The 14,374-nt window shown below is 41.4% G+C and overlaps 1 protein-coding gene across 1 annotated transcript in view; it reads left to right on the top strand.

Moving 5' to 3' along the window:
- LOC120542726 (soluble guanylate cyclase 88E-like) overlaps positions 1-13,497 on the top strand; it is a 105,340-nt gene extending 91,843 nt beyond the window's left edge. The window contains exons 17-19 of the mRNA XM_039775364.1: positions 1,172-1,318; positions 7,560-7,697; positions 12,838-13,497. Coding sequence (XP_039631298.1) covers positions 1,172-1,318; positions 7,560-7,697; positions 12,838-12,996 — 444 coding nt within the window. The 3' untranslated portion in view covers positions 12,997-13,497. The remainder of the gene's footprint in view (positions 1-1,171; positions 1,319-7,559; positions 7,698-12,837) is intronic.
- The last annotated feature ends 877 nt before the right edge of the window (positions 13,498-14,374 follow it).

Here is a 14,374-nt window from a genome sequence, read left to right as displayed (position 1 = left end):
ACAGTTGTGATCATTTATTTTTCAGATTCAATATATTAGGGATAATTTAACGTATGGTAATTGTACCAAACATTGGATGCATTTTTTTAGACGTTAATAAACTACTGTAAAATAATAATCACCTAGTTACACTTTTCTGATGTTGTGATTCATGAAAAAATGTAAAACAACAAACACACTCTGAGGCAAAGACACTGCCTAAAAAAATAGAATAATGAAATGTAAGTTAACTACATTACTGAGCCGAAATAACATTTTGATATTGCATTTCATAATAATCAGACGACCCTTATTTAATTAAACATTTATGACTCGCTTTTATTCATGTGATTATTTATTTATTTAATAATTAAGATTTTATTCCATTTTGTCACAAATAGTATTCCAAAAAGTATTCCCGTGATTCTTTTGTTAGTTTCTACAGAAATATTATTACGGAACATCCCTCCCGTCTGCCATGTTATCTCCTAGTGGGTCGGCTTGCACTGCACTCTTGAGTTCTTGACACTCTGGACCAAATCCTGTGACTTGTCTTATTCCTCTATTGAGCCACGCGATCACAGCGCTCTCTTCCGGATTTTATCTGGTTATCTGCGAACATTAATTTTATTTTAATTCTTTTCATTTTTATTACTATTTAATTTAATATTGTTTCTTTGTATCAGTATACTGCTGCTGGATTATGTGAATTTCCCCTTGGGATTAATAAAGTATCTATCTATCTATCTATCTATCTATCTATCTATCTATCTATCTATCTATCTATCTATCTATCTATCTATCTATCTATCTATCTATCTATCTATCTATCTATCTATCTATCTATCTATCTATCTATCTACATCTTGGACTTTTAAGTTGTGTAACTTAATGGCTGATTGCTATAATAAGTGCTTGAAATGCAGATTCAGGGGCCGTGGCATACAGAAGACAAAAACTATCGTCTCCCCATCCATCACTGTCCCATGTCTTCTTTCATGTGCTATCTGCATTGAGATTCTATTGAGCATGTCCAGCTTCTTAGATTACTAACTGCACACTTAATTGCTCGAGTGTTGTTTAGCAAAAAGCCCTTCATTCTCTTTAGACAGACAGTTTAGTTGTAAAACCCATTTATGAGTATGCATTAGTGCAAAGATCTGTTTTCATTTTACAACACCTCTTTTAAAAGGGCAATGTGGAAATTGAGACTTACTGGCTTAAAGGAAAAAGGGACAAGGATGGCAACGCACAGGCAGCCTGTCCGCAGTTTGAGACACAGACCATCAGTAAAACTACCATTTCTCCTTCTGACTCACCCATCGATGAGGACGAGCTGGTAAGTGTCACGCCTCATTCCTGCCTCCCATATTCAGTTAACTACTGTAACTGCTCTTTTGACACCTGGCATTCATCGTTAGCTCAGGTTGTGGCTTTATTTAAGTTCGTACCTGGCGCCAGTAAAACATGTGATGACAACATATGAGGAGTTTGACATTCAAGGTCTGGGTGGTCAGAAGAATCATTAAAAAAAGGCTTTTGTAGAGTCACAGCTACACTGCTTTATATTCACATCAAATCCCATGTTAAATATTGTTATTTGTACATAATATAAACTTAGAAGGGTGGCGCAGTGGGTAGCGCTGCTGCCTCGCAGTTAGGAGACCTGGGTTCGCTTCCGTGGAGTTTGCATGTTCTCCCCGTGTCTGCGTGGGTTTCCTCCCACAGTCCAAAGACATGCCAGTTAGGTGCATTGATGGTCCTAGTGTGTGCTTGGTGTGTGTGCCTAAATCCAAAGAGGACTGTTTCATTGACGTTAGGTAGAATGTCCAGAGGGGACTGGGTGGTCTCGTGGCCTGGAACCCCTGCAGATTTTATTTTTTTCTCCAGCCGTCTGGAGTTTTTTTTTTTCTTTTGTCTGTCCTCCCTGGCCTTACTCTTTTTCTATGTTAACTAATGTTGTCTTATTTTAATTTCTTATTTTGTCTTTTATTTTTCTTCATTATGTAAAGCACTTTGAGCTACTTTTTTGTATGGAAATGTGCTATAGAAATAAATGTTGTTGTTGTTGTTGTTGCCCTGCGGTGGGCTGGCATCCTGCCCAGGGTTTGTTTCCTGCCTTGCACCCTGTGTTGGCTGGGATTGGCTCCAGCAGACCCCTGTGACCCTGTGGTTAGGATATAGCGGGATGGATGGGTAAACTTAGAATATAAAGTAGTTCTCACCTACTTTAACACATTTAGAACTTTGATTTTACAAAAACTACACAAATATTGTTAATAATATTTTAAATAACAGTTTTTCAAGTTTGTCTACTTATTGTAATTGTGGCAAAATAAGCACTTTATTTTTTTAATCATTAGAACATCTTGAAAAATTTGAGTGGTGGTTCTGAGGTTAAGGATCTGCGCTGGTATCCCGAATTCGAATACCCTTCACTGCCAAAAGAGATCCTACTCTGCTGGGCCCTTGAGCAAGACCCCTAACCTTAAATTGCTCCAGGGGCGCTGAACAATGGCTGACCCTTGTGGCATGCGGATGAGGGTGGAGCCCAGCTGGGATGCCCGCGAGGAGGCGACCGCCCTGGGGTTGTTGGTGGCCTCGGGTAGGGGGCTTGGAAGCCCAACTCTGTAGGGGCCCGTGGCCACCGCTAGGCGGCGCCCCGGTGCCTGAAGAACCCTGGAGCCCAGCACTTCCGCCACACCAGGAAGTGCTGGGGGGAAGAGGAGCAGGGACACCCGGAGTGCTTCTGGGGATGCAGCCGGCATTTCTGTCACATGGGGGTGTGTCCGTGGAAGATTGCCGGAACCCACCTGGAGCACATCCGGGTGATGATAAAAGGGGCCGCCTCCCTTCATTGGGGGCGGAAGAGGACGGAGCTGGAGAGAGGACTGGAGGCGGCCAGAAGAAAGGCACTAGTGACTGTGTGAGAGGCCTGGACTTTTGGGGAATCGGTGCTGGACGCACTGGACATTGTAAATATTGTACATAGTTGTGTGTGAATAAACGTGTGCTGGGTGAACAAACGATGTCCGTCTGCCTGTATCCAAGGCCAGTTCCACACCCTGCGCTCTGACCCCAAGGGGTATGCGAAAACTAACAAATTCCTAATATGAGAAATCGTATATGGAGAAATAAACAACAAAATCTGTGGATGACTTAACAGTCAGGTGCGTTCGGCGACTAATTCACTGATTTGAAAGTTTCAGAGCTTTCAGTTATTTATTTGTATGATAAAAGAGACGGCTATCAGATTTTTTTTTTGTACTATTTTATAACAGTAGTATGTGTGATAGCGATTTGTTCAGACTGCCACATTGCTGTTTGTACAGATAGACATTAGTGCCTGGCATGTGTGCACCACCATTTCAATTGCTTGTGCTACAGGGCCATCTTAACGCATGGGCACACTGGGCAGTAGTAATCTATGTATGTTGTGATTGCGGAAGTGGTTAATGCTGTTAACCCTAATGTCTATAATGCTGTTGTGCTAGGACATGTAAAATACGAGAAAACTGTAAATAACATATACAAATCGAAATAACTTCTCTAAAGAGCTAAAAAGTAATCTGTAATTGAAATTATACAGAATTTTCTCTGTATGTTTTAAGGATAGGGAACATGCAGGAGAAATTTGCTTAGGACAGGATAGATTATAATATTCACCGATCCATCCACCCCTCCATTTTCTAAACCCATGTATCCGTGTACAACCTGATTCATCTACTTCAGGGGTGTCGAACCTGAGGCCTGGAGGGCCGTAGTGGCTGCAGGTTTTCACTCTGACCCTTTTCCTAATCCAGTGGTTCTCAACCTGTGGGGCCCCCCTAGGGGGGCGCGAAGTAACAAAAAGGGGGGCGCGAAGATGTGAAAAAAAGAAAACAAGAATCGAAAATATGAAAAATACATCTATTGAAACCAAACCAAATTAACTTTAGAAAATTAGAACACTCTAGACGAGAACAGGCCATTCAGCCCAACAAAGCTCGCCAGTCCTATCCACTTGTTTCCTCCAAGAAAACACAAAGTCGAATTTTGAAAGTCCCTAACGTCTTACTGTCTACCACACTACTTGGTCGCTTATTCCAAGTGTCTATCGTTCTTTGTGTAAAGAAAAACTTCCTAATGTTTGTGCGAAATTTACCCTTCATAAGTTTCCAACTGTGTCCACATGTTCCTGATGAACTCATTTTAAAATACAAGTCTCGATCCACTGCCTTAATTCCATTCATAATTTTAAACACTTCAGTCAGGTCACCTCTTAATCTTCTTTTCCTTAAACTGTAAAGGCTCAGCTCTTTTAATCTTTCCTCATAATTCAACCCCTGTAGTCCTGGAATCAGCCTAGTCGCTCTTCTCTGGACATTTTCTAGTGCTGTTATGTCCTTTTTGTAGCCTGGAGACCAAAACTGCCCCCAGTACTCAAGATGAGGCCTCACCAGTGTGTTACAAAGGTTGAGCAGAACCTCCTGTGACTTGTACTCCACACATCAAGGCGCTATATAACCTGACATTCTGTATGCCTTCTTAATGGCTTCTGAACACTGTTGGGACGTCGGCAGCTTAGAGTCCACTATGACTCCTAAATCCTTCTCATAAGGTGTACTCTCGATTTTCCGACCGCCCATTGTGTATTCAAACCTAATATTTTTACTTCCTATGTGTCATTCTTTACATTTACTGACATTAAATTTCATCTGCCACAAATCTGCCCAAGCCTGTTTGCTATCCAAGTCCTTCTGCGATGATATAACGGATTCCAAATTATCTGCTAATCCACCTATCTTGGTATCATCTGAAAACTTAACCGGCTTGTTACTTATATTCCTATCTAAATCATTTCTCTATATTAAAAATAGCAGCGGCCCTAGCAATGACCCCTGCTGGACACCACTCTTAACATCGGCCAGTTCTGATGAGGTTCCTCGCACCATCACCCTCTGCTTCCTGTGTCTGAGCCAATTCTGCACCCATCTAAAAACATCACCCTGAACTCCCACTTCTTTTAGTTTGATGCCCAACCTCTCATGTGGCACCTTATCAAATGCTTTCTGAAAGTCCAGATAAATAATATCATAAGCTCCACTTTGATCGTATCCTTTTGTTGCTTCCTCATAGAATTCCAACATGTTAGTAAAACACGACCTCCCCCTTCTGAACCCATGCTGACTGTTCAGAATAACTCCTGTCCTTGCCATGTGTTCCTCAATCTTATCCTTAATAATTCCTTCCATTAATTTTCCTGTGATGCTTGTTAAGATTACTGGCCTATAGTTGCTTGGATCTGCCCTGTCACCCTTTTTATATAATGGGATGATATTTGCCATTTTCCAGTCCTTCGGAATCTCTCCAGTGCTCAGTGACTTCCTAAAAATATGTGTCAACTTAAACTACATTCTGATACTAGAAAAATAAATACAGTGGAACCTCGGTTTGCGAGCATAATTCATTCCGGAAACGTGCTCGCAGTCCAAAGCACTCGTATATCAAAGCGAATTTCCCCATGAGAATTAATGGAAACTCAGATGATTCGTTCCACATCCCAAAACTATTCATATAAAAATGATTAATACAAAATATAAAGTAAAAATACATAAAACAAATTAACCTGCACTTTACCTTTGAAAAGAATCATGGCTGGTGTGAGTGAGTTTCTAAACTCTTGTAGGATTCCACCCAACGGGACAACATGCAGAAGAGCATCCCAAAGCAATCGCAGTCCCCCAGCGGTGTAGCAGACACACACACACACACACACACACACACACACACACGCACGAGCAAGCGAGACACACACACATACATGTGCGAGCGAGACACACACACACACGCGAGCAAGCGAGGCACACACACATACATGTGCGAGCGAGACACACACACACACATGCGCGAGCGAGACACACACACACACACACATGCGCGAGTGAGACACACACACATACATGCGCGAGCGAGACACACACACACACACACATGCGCAAGCGAGACACACACACATACCCAACCGCGCACGCGAGAAGAACCATCAGCTCAGTTGTGGTCACATGACGCTCAGCAGACAAAGCGTATACATACATACTACTCGTATTGCAAGACTTCGCTCGTTTATCAAGTCAAAATTTATTAAAAATTTTAGCTCATCTTGCACTCGTAAACCAAGTTACTCACAAACCGAGATTCCACTGTATAGAGTTAGATAAATGTTGATAAAAGTTAAGTAGATATAATAAAATATGCATCTATGACATATCATTAATTAAAAAAGAACAAATTGATATTAGTGGGCTCCTTTCAAAAAAACGTTAGGCGGGTGCGATTAAAACTGTTATGAAAACTCGGGTTGCAAATACTTAAAGGTTGAGAAACGCTGGACTAATCAGTTTTCACTTATAATTATCTCCTTATCCCTTCATTTTAGTGGCCGTGTTTTGAAGGATTCAGTCCTCTCGGTTGATTCTTTTCTTCATTAAATGACAGCCAAACAGAAATGAGATGTGAAACGAGCCGACAGATGACCAGCTAAACTGGGATTTCAAACTCCAACCAATTTCACTCCAACTAATCTCTTAATGAGAAGCTAACTCTTGCTGTTAACTAAGCTCGTTATTTAATTTTATGGCCTGTTGCTGCTCTCATTCTGCCACAGCGGACATTTCCAAAACTGTCAAACCGTCAAAAAGTTTTGGTGACCTGAGAGATCAGCCTTTAGTTTCAGATATTGAGTGATGGGCACAGGTGAGCTGCTCATGTGGCGGCTTGTTTTGTGTCTCATTATTGTTTGGTAAAAGAAACAACTAAGGGGCTTCAGTCACATCATTTAAAAACAAGGCAAATGAAGTTAATTAGCAGCAAAAAACTGGTCACTAATGAAGAAGATGGTTAGAATGAAAACTTGCAGCCACTGCGGCCCTCCAGGACTGGAGTTGGACACCTGTGACCTATAGAGTTTCACAGCAAGCAAGCAGAAACAATGCCAGGACAGGGTGTCTGCCCATCACAGGGTAAACACACAATAGGACCAATTTAGCATCACCAGTTGACCCAACCTGCATATCTTTGGACTATGTTAGGAAACAGGTGTGTGATGAAAAATTAGCAGCAATGTTGTGGTGCTATCAAGTTAGCAAGTTTTTCAGCAGCTAGAATTCAGGCTGGTCCAGAGATAAATAGGGTCCAGTCTGAGACTAGATATGTTCCCATAATAAACTGGCCACTTAGCATATAGCTGTGGTACATGTAGGGAAAGCAAAACTTCTGTTAAGGTGTGAGTCACAAAAAAAGCATCAGTTTATATTGTAGATTTAAAAATGTTGCTATGTTTCTGAGAAGCACACTGATCAGGCCCACTGTAAGGGGTTATGGTGTTACATTATTAAGGAAACTTAATAACGTGACCAGTGCCTGCCCACCCTTGCCGGTCTGTCTTACTTTACAGGAGGGCTCATGTAATGAGGTGATCACTGGAGATTGTTTAAAGTTATAGCACACTGTGAATTTCATCTTTTATTCTGCATAGGAGCCTAAAGTGATAGGATTCTTCAGTTTGTTATGTCTAATGAATGTATTTTTTTTTCCTTCAGGTATTTCCTTCTGTAGCTGGAGAGGATGAAGATGATGTCAAGTCGTTGCGCTCTCACCGAATAAAGCTGGAGGCCTCTGGCAACTCATTGGAAGAATCCATGGAGGAAAGTGCAATAGAAGAGCAGCTTGTCAATAAGGTGTGTTAAAAACTCAGGAGACACGGATGAAAGCATTCGGGTTATCAATCAGTCGGTTTGATAACCGAAATCAACCTACTTTGGCTCAACAGTAAATACAAACGGTGTCTTGACACTTTGTTATTCTCAAAAACACTATCCATCTCTTTTGGTATGGTGACAATCTCCCTCTGTAGGTTTCCTATTTAAATACAGAAGGTCCGAGCCTGGAAGGGACTGGGCTTGAAAGGTGCGTCCAGAACAGGAATAGACGTTGTCTCCCTTGGTTTGATTGGAGCTGTAGAGGAAACAGTAGACATGATTACTGATACTGACCACTCTTGCTTTTGAGTCTTCCATATTGTCCTACAGTGGTGCAGTGGGTAGCACTGCTGTCTCCCAGTTAGGAGTCCTGGGTTCGCTTCCCGTTTCCTCCCTGCGTGGAGTTTGCATGTTCTCCCCGTGTCTACGTGGGTTTCCTCCCACAGTCCAAAGACATGCAGGTTAGGTGCATTGGCGATCCTAAATTGTCCCAGTTTGAGACACAGACCATCAGTAAAACTACCATTTCTCCTTCTGACTCACCCATCGATGAGGACGAGCTGGTAAGTGTCACGCCTCATTCCTGCCTCCTATGTTCAGTTAACTACTGTAACTGCTCTGTTGACACCTGACGTTCATCGTTAGCTCAGGTTGTGGCTTTATTTAAGTTCGTACCTGGCGTCAGTAAAACATGTGATGACAACATATGAGGAGTTTGACATTCAAGGTCTGGGTGGTCAGAAGAATCATTAAAAAAAGGCATTTGTAGAGTCTCAGCTACACTGCTTTATATTCACATCAAATCCCATGTCAAATATTGTTAATTGTACATAATATAAACTTAGAAGGGTGGCGCAGTGGGTAGCGCTGCTGCCTCACAGTTAGGAGACCTGGGTTCACGTCCATGGAGTTTGCATGTTCTCCCCGTGTCTGCGTGGGTTTCCTCCCACAGTCCAAAGACATGCCAGTTAGGTGGGTTGGCGATTCTAAATTGTCCCTAGTGTGTGCTTGGTGTGTGGGTGTGTTTGTGTGTGTCCTGCAGTAGGTTGGCACCCTGCCCAGGATTGGTTCCTGCCTTGTGCCCTGTGTTGGCTGGGATTGGCTCCAGCAGACCACCGTGACCCTGTGTTAGGATATAGCGGGTTGGATAATGAATACATGGATATTGTCCTAATGTGCACATGTGTGACAGTGACACACAATTACAGGAAACTGTTTTATTCTTAAATTTCTAACTAAAAGAGATGCAGGATAGGTGGACTGGCAATGCTACATTGGCACTATTTTATCTGTATGCTTACCCTGTGATGGAGTGACATTCTGTTCACGGATTATTCCTGCCTTGCATCCTGTGCTTACTAGTGTGGGCTCCAGCTTCCCTGCGACCCTGCCTGGGATAAAGTGGGTTTGGGAGATGGAAAGATGTATGGATGGGACCAAAACATTTTATAAAACACCTATTCTGTTTCTGTTCTCGGTACTCGAATGTGGTAATTGGTGCCACAGCCCACCTGCCAAGTTGTTTGCCTGCCTGTGGTAAAGTCATCCCTGATGGAGGATCGCAAGAATCATGGGAAAGAGGGGTCCTTTCATCGGATTGGATGGCCCAGCGCTGTTTCAGCCATGGAATGGCCAAATGGGGGAGGCAGCTTGATGGATGAGGTCTCCAGGGGCCTCATGTATAACTCACACTATAAAATGGCGTAAGCACAAAAGCCGAAATGTGCTTACGCACAGAAAAATCCAGATGCAGGAATCTGTGCGTACTCCAACTTCCACGTTCTTCCGCTACATAAATCCCGTTCAGAGTGAAAACTAACGCTCGTGCACGCACTTTATGTAACGCCCCAAATCCTCCCAGAATTACGCCTATTTGAATATGCAAATCAATATAAATCGCCCTTAAGCGCAGCCTTCTGTGAAAAGACAATGGGAAAAGCACGGGGAAAATATAAGAATTTCAGCGAATACCAAGTGGAGGCAAAGGAAAACATACTATTTGTTCAAATAAACCGTGGTATAATCAACAAAAGGAAGTTGATCGAGTGACATAGCGTGCTGGAGAAACTTGAAAGCTCACATTCACAAATCGCACAGTGCCGGAAATAAAAAAGAAGTCACCTATCAAAGTCGCCGTGAAAAGCCGAGTTGTAGCCCACTGTCTGAGTGTCATATGAAAGCTTATTAGGGTACAGAGAAAAATGGCACACGGTGGGGAAAAAGCACGAAATGTCAACTTTAATCTCGAATTTTCCACTTTAATCACGTAGTTTATTTTGTCATTAAAGTAGAACATCATAAACTTCATCTTAAAATCGTTTAATTAACCAGTTTCTCAAATCACATCGTAATTAAAGTAGCACGTTAAATGCTTTGTTTTGTATTTGATCTTCTATGTGATCTATGTGTGTGAATCACTACTTGCTTCTTAAACCGGCTCTCTTCCTCCAACTGGACACAGAGTCCATTACATTCGTGATATTACAGCTCTCTGAATAACTAAAATACTGAGATGTATACGTGATGTCATTTTCATGATGATAGGAGTTAAAGCACGTTATTAAACATGTGTTTCACTTCGATGAAATAATTTATTGCAGCAGTACAATCAGGGGCGGCTCTAGGCTTGTGGTGGCACTGGGCAGATGAAGAATCGGTGGCTCCTTCGCCCGCCAAAGTCATGCACGGTGGATGGCCACGTCCGTTGCAGACACTGCATAGCCGCCATGTGCTCATGACACAAGCATTTAACTTTTGCCGAAATTTGTCGCTGTGTTTTTAGCTGTGTTGTTATTTTCTCTTTCTGTTTTATATTCAATATATATTGGCGTAGCCGCCACTGCAGTCCTTGCTTTTCTTTCCCCAAGTAACCGATCGCCACACAATCAGCTCTGTAATAGACGCGTTAAGCCATCTGTAAGCTTAGCACCGATTCTTCAAAACGTTTAAGGAACATTGAAATATCTTCGAAGTACATGTTTAATTATTCTATCCTTCACGACACTCCCAATGAAGAATATAGATTATTTAAATGAAGTTAAAGTTTTATGTGTATAATTTAATAAACATATTTTGCTGCATTTCACCTTAAAAATGATATCGTCATCATATGTAAATACGCTTTATAAAGTGGCCCAGGTTGTGAGATATTATAACTGTAGTGCAAGTTTACAGTGGGTGATTGTACTTATAAGTACAAACAGTTCTACAAGGAGCAATTGATTGAGTGCATTTAAAGTTCTTGGGATGAAACTGTTTCTGAACCGCGAGGTCTGTACAGGAAAGGCTTTAAAACATTTTGCCGTGGCTGAGACAGCATGTCCTTGAAGCTGTATACCGATAATTCTCTTTCTGATCAGTTGCTGCTGTGATTCCCACTCAGATACAGTGATATAAATACTCCGAGTGGTGCAGTGAGAGTAATATGGAAAAAGATGATCCGCTGTGGCAACTCCTAACGGGAGGAGCTGAAAGAAGAAGAAGGTGCAGTGAGAGTAACAATGCTAAAGCAGTTCTGGTATTTGGAATACTATGGCTGTTCCCTGGATCATTATATTGTTACAAGTTAATTACAATCAGATGTGTTACACTAATAAACAATATGCGGTTAGTTTCAGTGTATTTATAAAGCCGCGTCAGGAAAATAAGGAGTAACCACACAGGAAAAGTAGCACTGCTTTAACACTGGGTGCCGCCAGTCTGCAAAACCGAACGGAGAACTTGCGTACGACAAGGCATGAGGTACCGTGGAAAAGTGCGTGGCTTTACGCCAAGTGTAGGTTTTATACATCACGATTTGAACGTGGAAAAGTTCTTACGCAACATTTCTGTGCGTACGCACCGTTTATACATGAGGCCCCAGGACTCTAAAAATATCCAAATCTTATTATGTGATATCATCTACTGTTAAATTCTGCTCTACTTCTAAAATTTTTATTTTTCTTGCTGTATTGAGAATTTGTTCTGTTCTGTGTATTGTATTGTATTGACCCCCTTCTTTTTGACACACACTTCACGCCTAACCTACCTGGAAAGGGGTCGTCTCTCTTTGAACTGCCTTTCCCAAGGTTTCTTCCATTTTTTTCCTACAAGGTTTTTTTTTTGGGAGTTGTTTCTTGTCTTCTCAGAGAGTCAAGGCTGGGGGGCTGTCAAGAGACAGGGCCTGTTAAAGCCCATTGCGGCACTTCTTGTGTGATTTTGGGCTAAACAAAAATAAACTGTATTGTATTGTATTGTTTATAAGGATATGCTAGGATGGCCTGTGGGGTAGTGAGATAGTTGGAGTCGGGATTAAGAGCTATATTGGTGGGAGATGGCCCAGTCTATCAGTTATGTCAGTACTACTAGGAGAGAACGGTACTAACAAAGCAAGGCCAGTAAGTCCAAAGCAATATACTAGGTAAGGAAATGATTTTAAGAGGGTTTAAATACTTAACCTAAGCACACGTGTTACGCTATGTAAGTTGCAGCAATGGATGGCAATGTAATCGGCCCTTTTAAGCACAGTGTTGAAAGAGTAACAGCTTTTGTTCACAAATCACAGCATAACTTCATATACAGTACATCTGTCCTTGAACTAAGATATTCTGTGATTTAAGTATGTCGTAGATGCAGCACTGTATCACAAATTTATAGACTCATCATTGACCACATGCACATTAAATTTACAGTGAATCTGTGACATTTTGCTGGGAGAAATGGAAGGATGACACATTGCTGTCAGTAAATGAGGATCACAGTGAGACATGAAAGAGAGTGTTATTGGGGGTGTTTGGCGTCATGTGGGTTAGCCATCTCAGCTTCTCAGAGAAAAAAACATAACCTGTGCATTAAGGCCCGGTGAGACGTTCAGGAATTCTTTTGGTACAACTCTGGGCTTTTTGTGACTTTGCTTCATGATCAGATTTCAAGTAATGTACACAACACACAATTATTAAGCTAGTTGACATAACCTTGAAAAAAACAGAAATAAATATTATCGAAGCAAAACAAATAATCACTTTGTAGGTCAGGTTTTGGGTTAAATCATTAACACAAGTCACTTGTTTGTATTTCTAGTGGATATCACGCTGTAGGGAATGTAATGCTCACTCATGTCTCTTTGGCTTCCTTCCCACAGGCACATTACAAAGACACTCTTGTAGACAATGGGCTTCCAGATCTTAACAGTGGGCAGGACTCGCCAGAATATGAAAGAAAGAACTCCATCGTTGAATCGCCCACCCACTCTAGTGAGTCTAGGAGGTCCCAGAAAAGCGTCTTGTGTTCTGTTTCCTAAGCACTACATTCTTGTCCTTGTTTTCTTTTCTGCTGTACATATTTTTTAAATCAGTGTTTGTGACCTCAAGGCTTAGAGTAGCTGTACATTTGTACATGTGTAATGTTGCTGAACATGAGCTTTGATCAATGTGATCAATTTCAAGTCAGTAATAGAAGTGATTTTGTTGTAATTTTTACAATGACAATAAAGGCTTTCTATTTAAATATGAATAAACATAGAATCAACATTTTATGAATGATATTGCTTTAGTATTAGTACTTTTTTATGAGTGCAGCACATCATAACATAGGATACAGGAATATACAGTATAGTGTCTGCTTATAGTTTAGATCACACAGAGAGGAGTGTGTATATATATATATATATATATATATATTGTGAGGGATTGCCGGCCGTGTATCCCGGTCAACAACCCCAAAACGTCAGATGGAGCCATCCCTGCAACATGGAAGGGCCCCGAATTCCAGCAGGGAATCATGGAACTTGGAGTTTTTCACCACAGCCTTACTGGATACCATGGGGGCCACCGGAGGACGCTGCAGGGAGGCCCAGGGACTAATACTTTCCTTATAGCCCGGAAGTAATTCGCAATCGCGGAAACGGAAGAAATGATATACTTCCGGGCTGAAGAAAAAGAGAAGTTTTTACCCGACCTGGAAGTGTTGGATAATCACATGGACTGAGGGCTCAGAAACACTTCCGGGTCAAGGAGTATAAAGGACTGTGGGAAATCCCAGACGGTTGAGCTGAGCTGGGTGGTAAGAGGGCAACGCGTCTGGGAGTGGAGGATTGATGTATTATTGGAGTATTGTGTTTATTTATGAGTAGTGTGGAGTGGAGGGTGCTTAGTGCACATTATTATAATAAAAATAATTATTGTAGCACTTTTACCTGGTGTTTGGTGTGGTACCTGAGGGTTCAAGGGTGCGATAGTGTTCCCTACTGCTACTATATATATATATATATATATATATATATATATATATATATATATATATATATATATATATATATATATATATATATATATATATATATATATATCAGTATATAAAATTCTTTTCGCGTTTGAAACAGAAATTACGTATGACCACAAAACACATTATAATACAGGAACTAATCACTCCGTTTGTGGATGCCATTTTTATATCGTCTTTACGAATTGTTATTATTTGTGTTAGAGTTACTTTACTGATATTTAAAAGAAGTAAACACAAACACACCGATCTATCCCATAGAAGTGCGCCCTGCGTCCCCCTCTCCCAGCCCTCCTCTCTGGACTCCAGTGCTGAGCCGTACACCGCCAGGCGTGTTCTGACAGAGAAGTTTTATTTATCCATCCACGTGACTGCCGCGGAAACTGACACATTATAAC

Source organism: Polypterus senegalus, chromosome 13, assembly GCF_016835505.1.
Source record: "Polypterus senegalus isolate Bchr_013 chromosome 13, ASM1683550v1, whole genome shotgun sequence".
Taxonomy (NCBI): Eukaryota; Metazoa; Chordata; class Cladistia; order Polypteriformes; family Polypteridae; genus Polypterus; species Polypterus senegalus.
The sequence above is the reverse complement of the archived record's forward strand: the minus strand, read 5'-3'. Positions and strand labels throughout refer to the sequence as shown.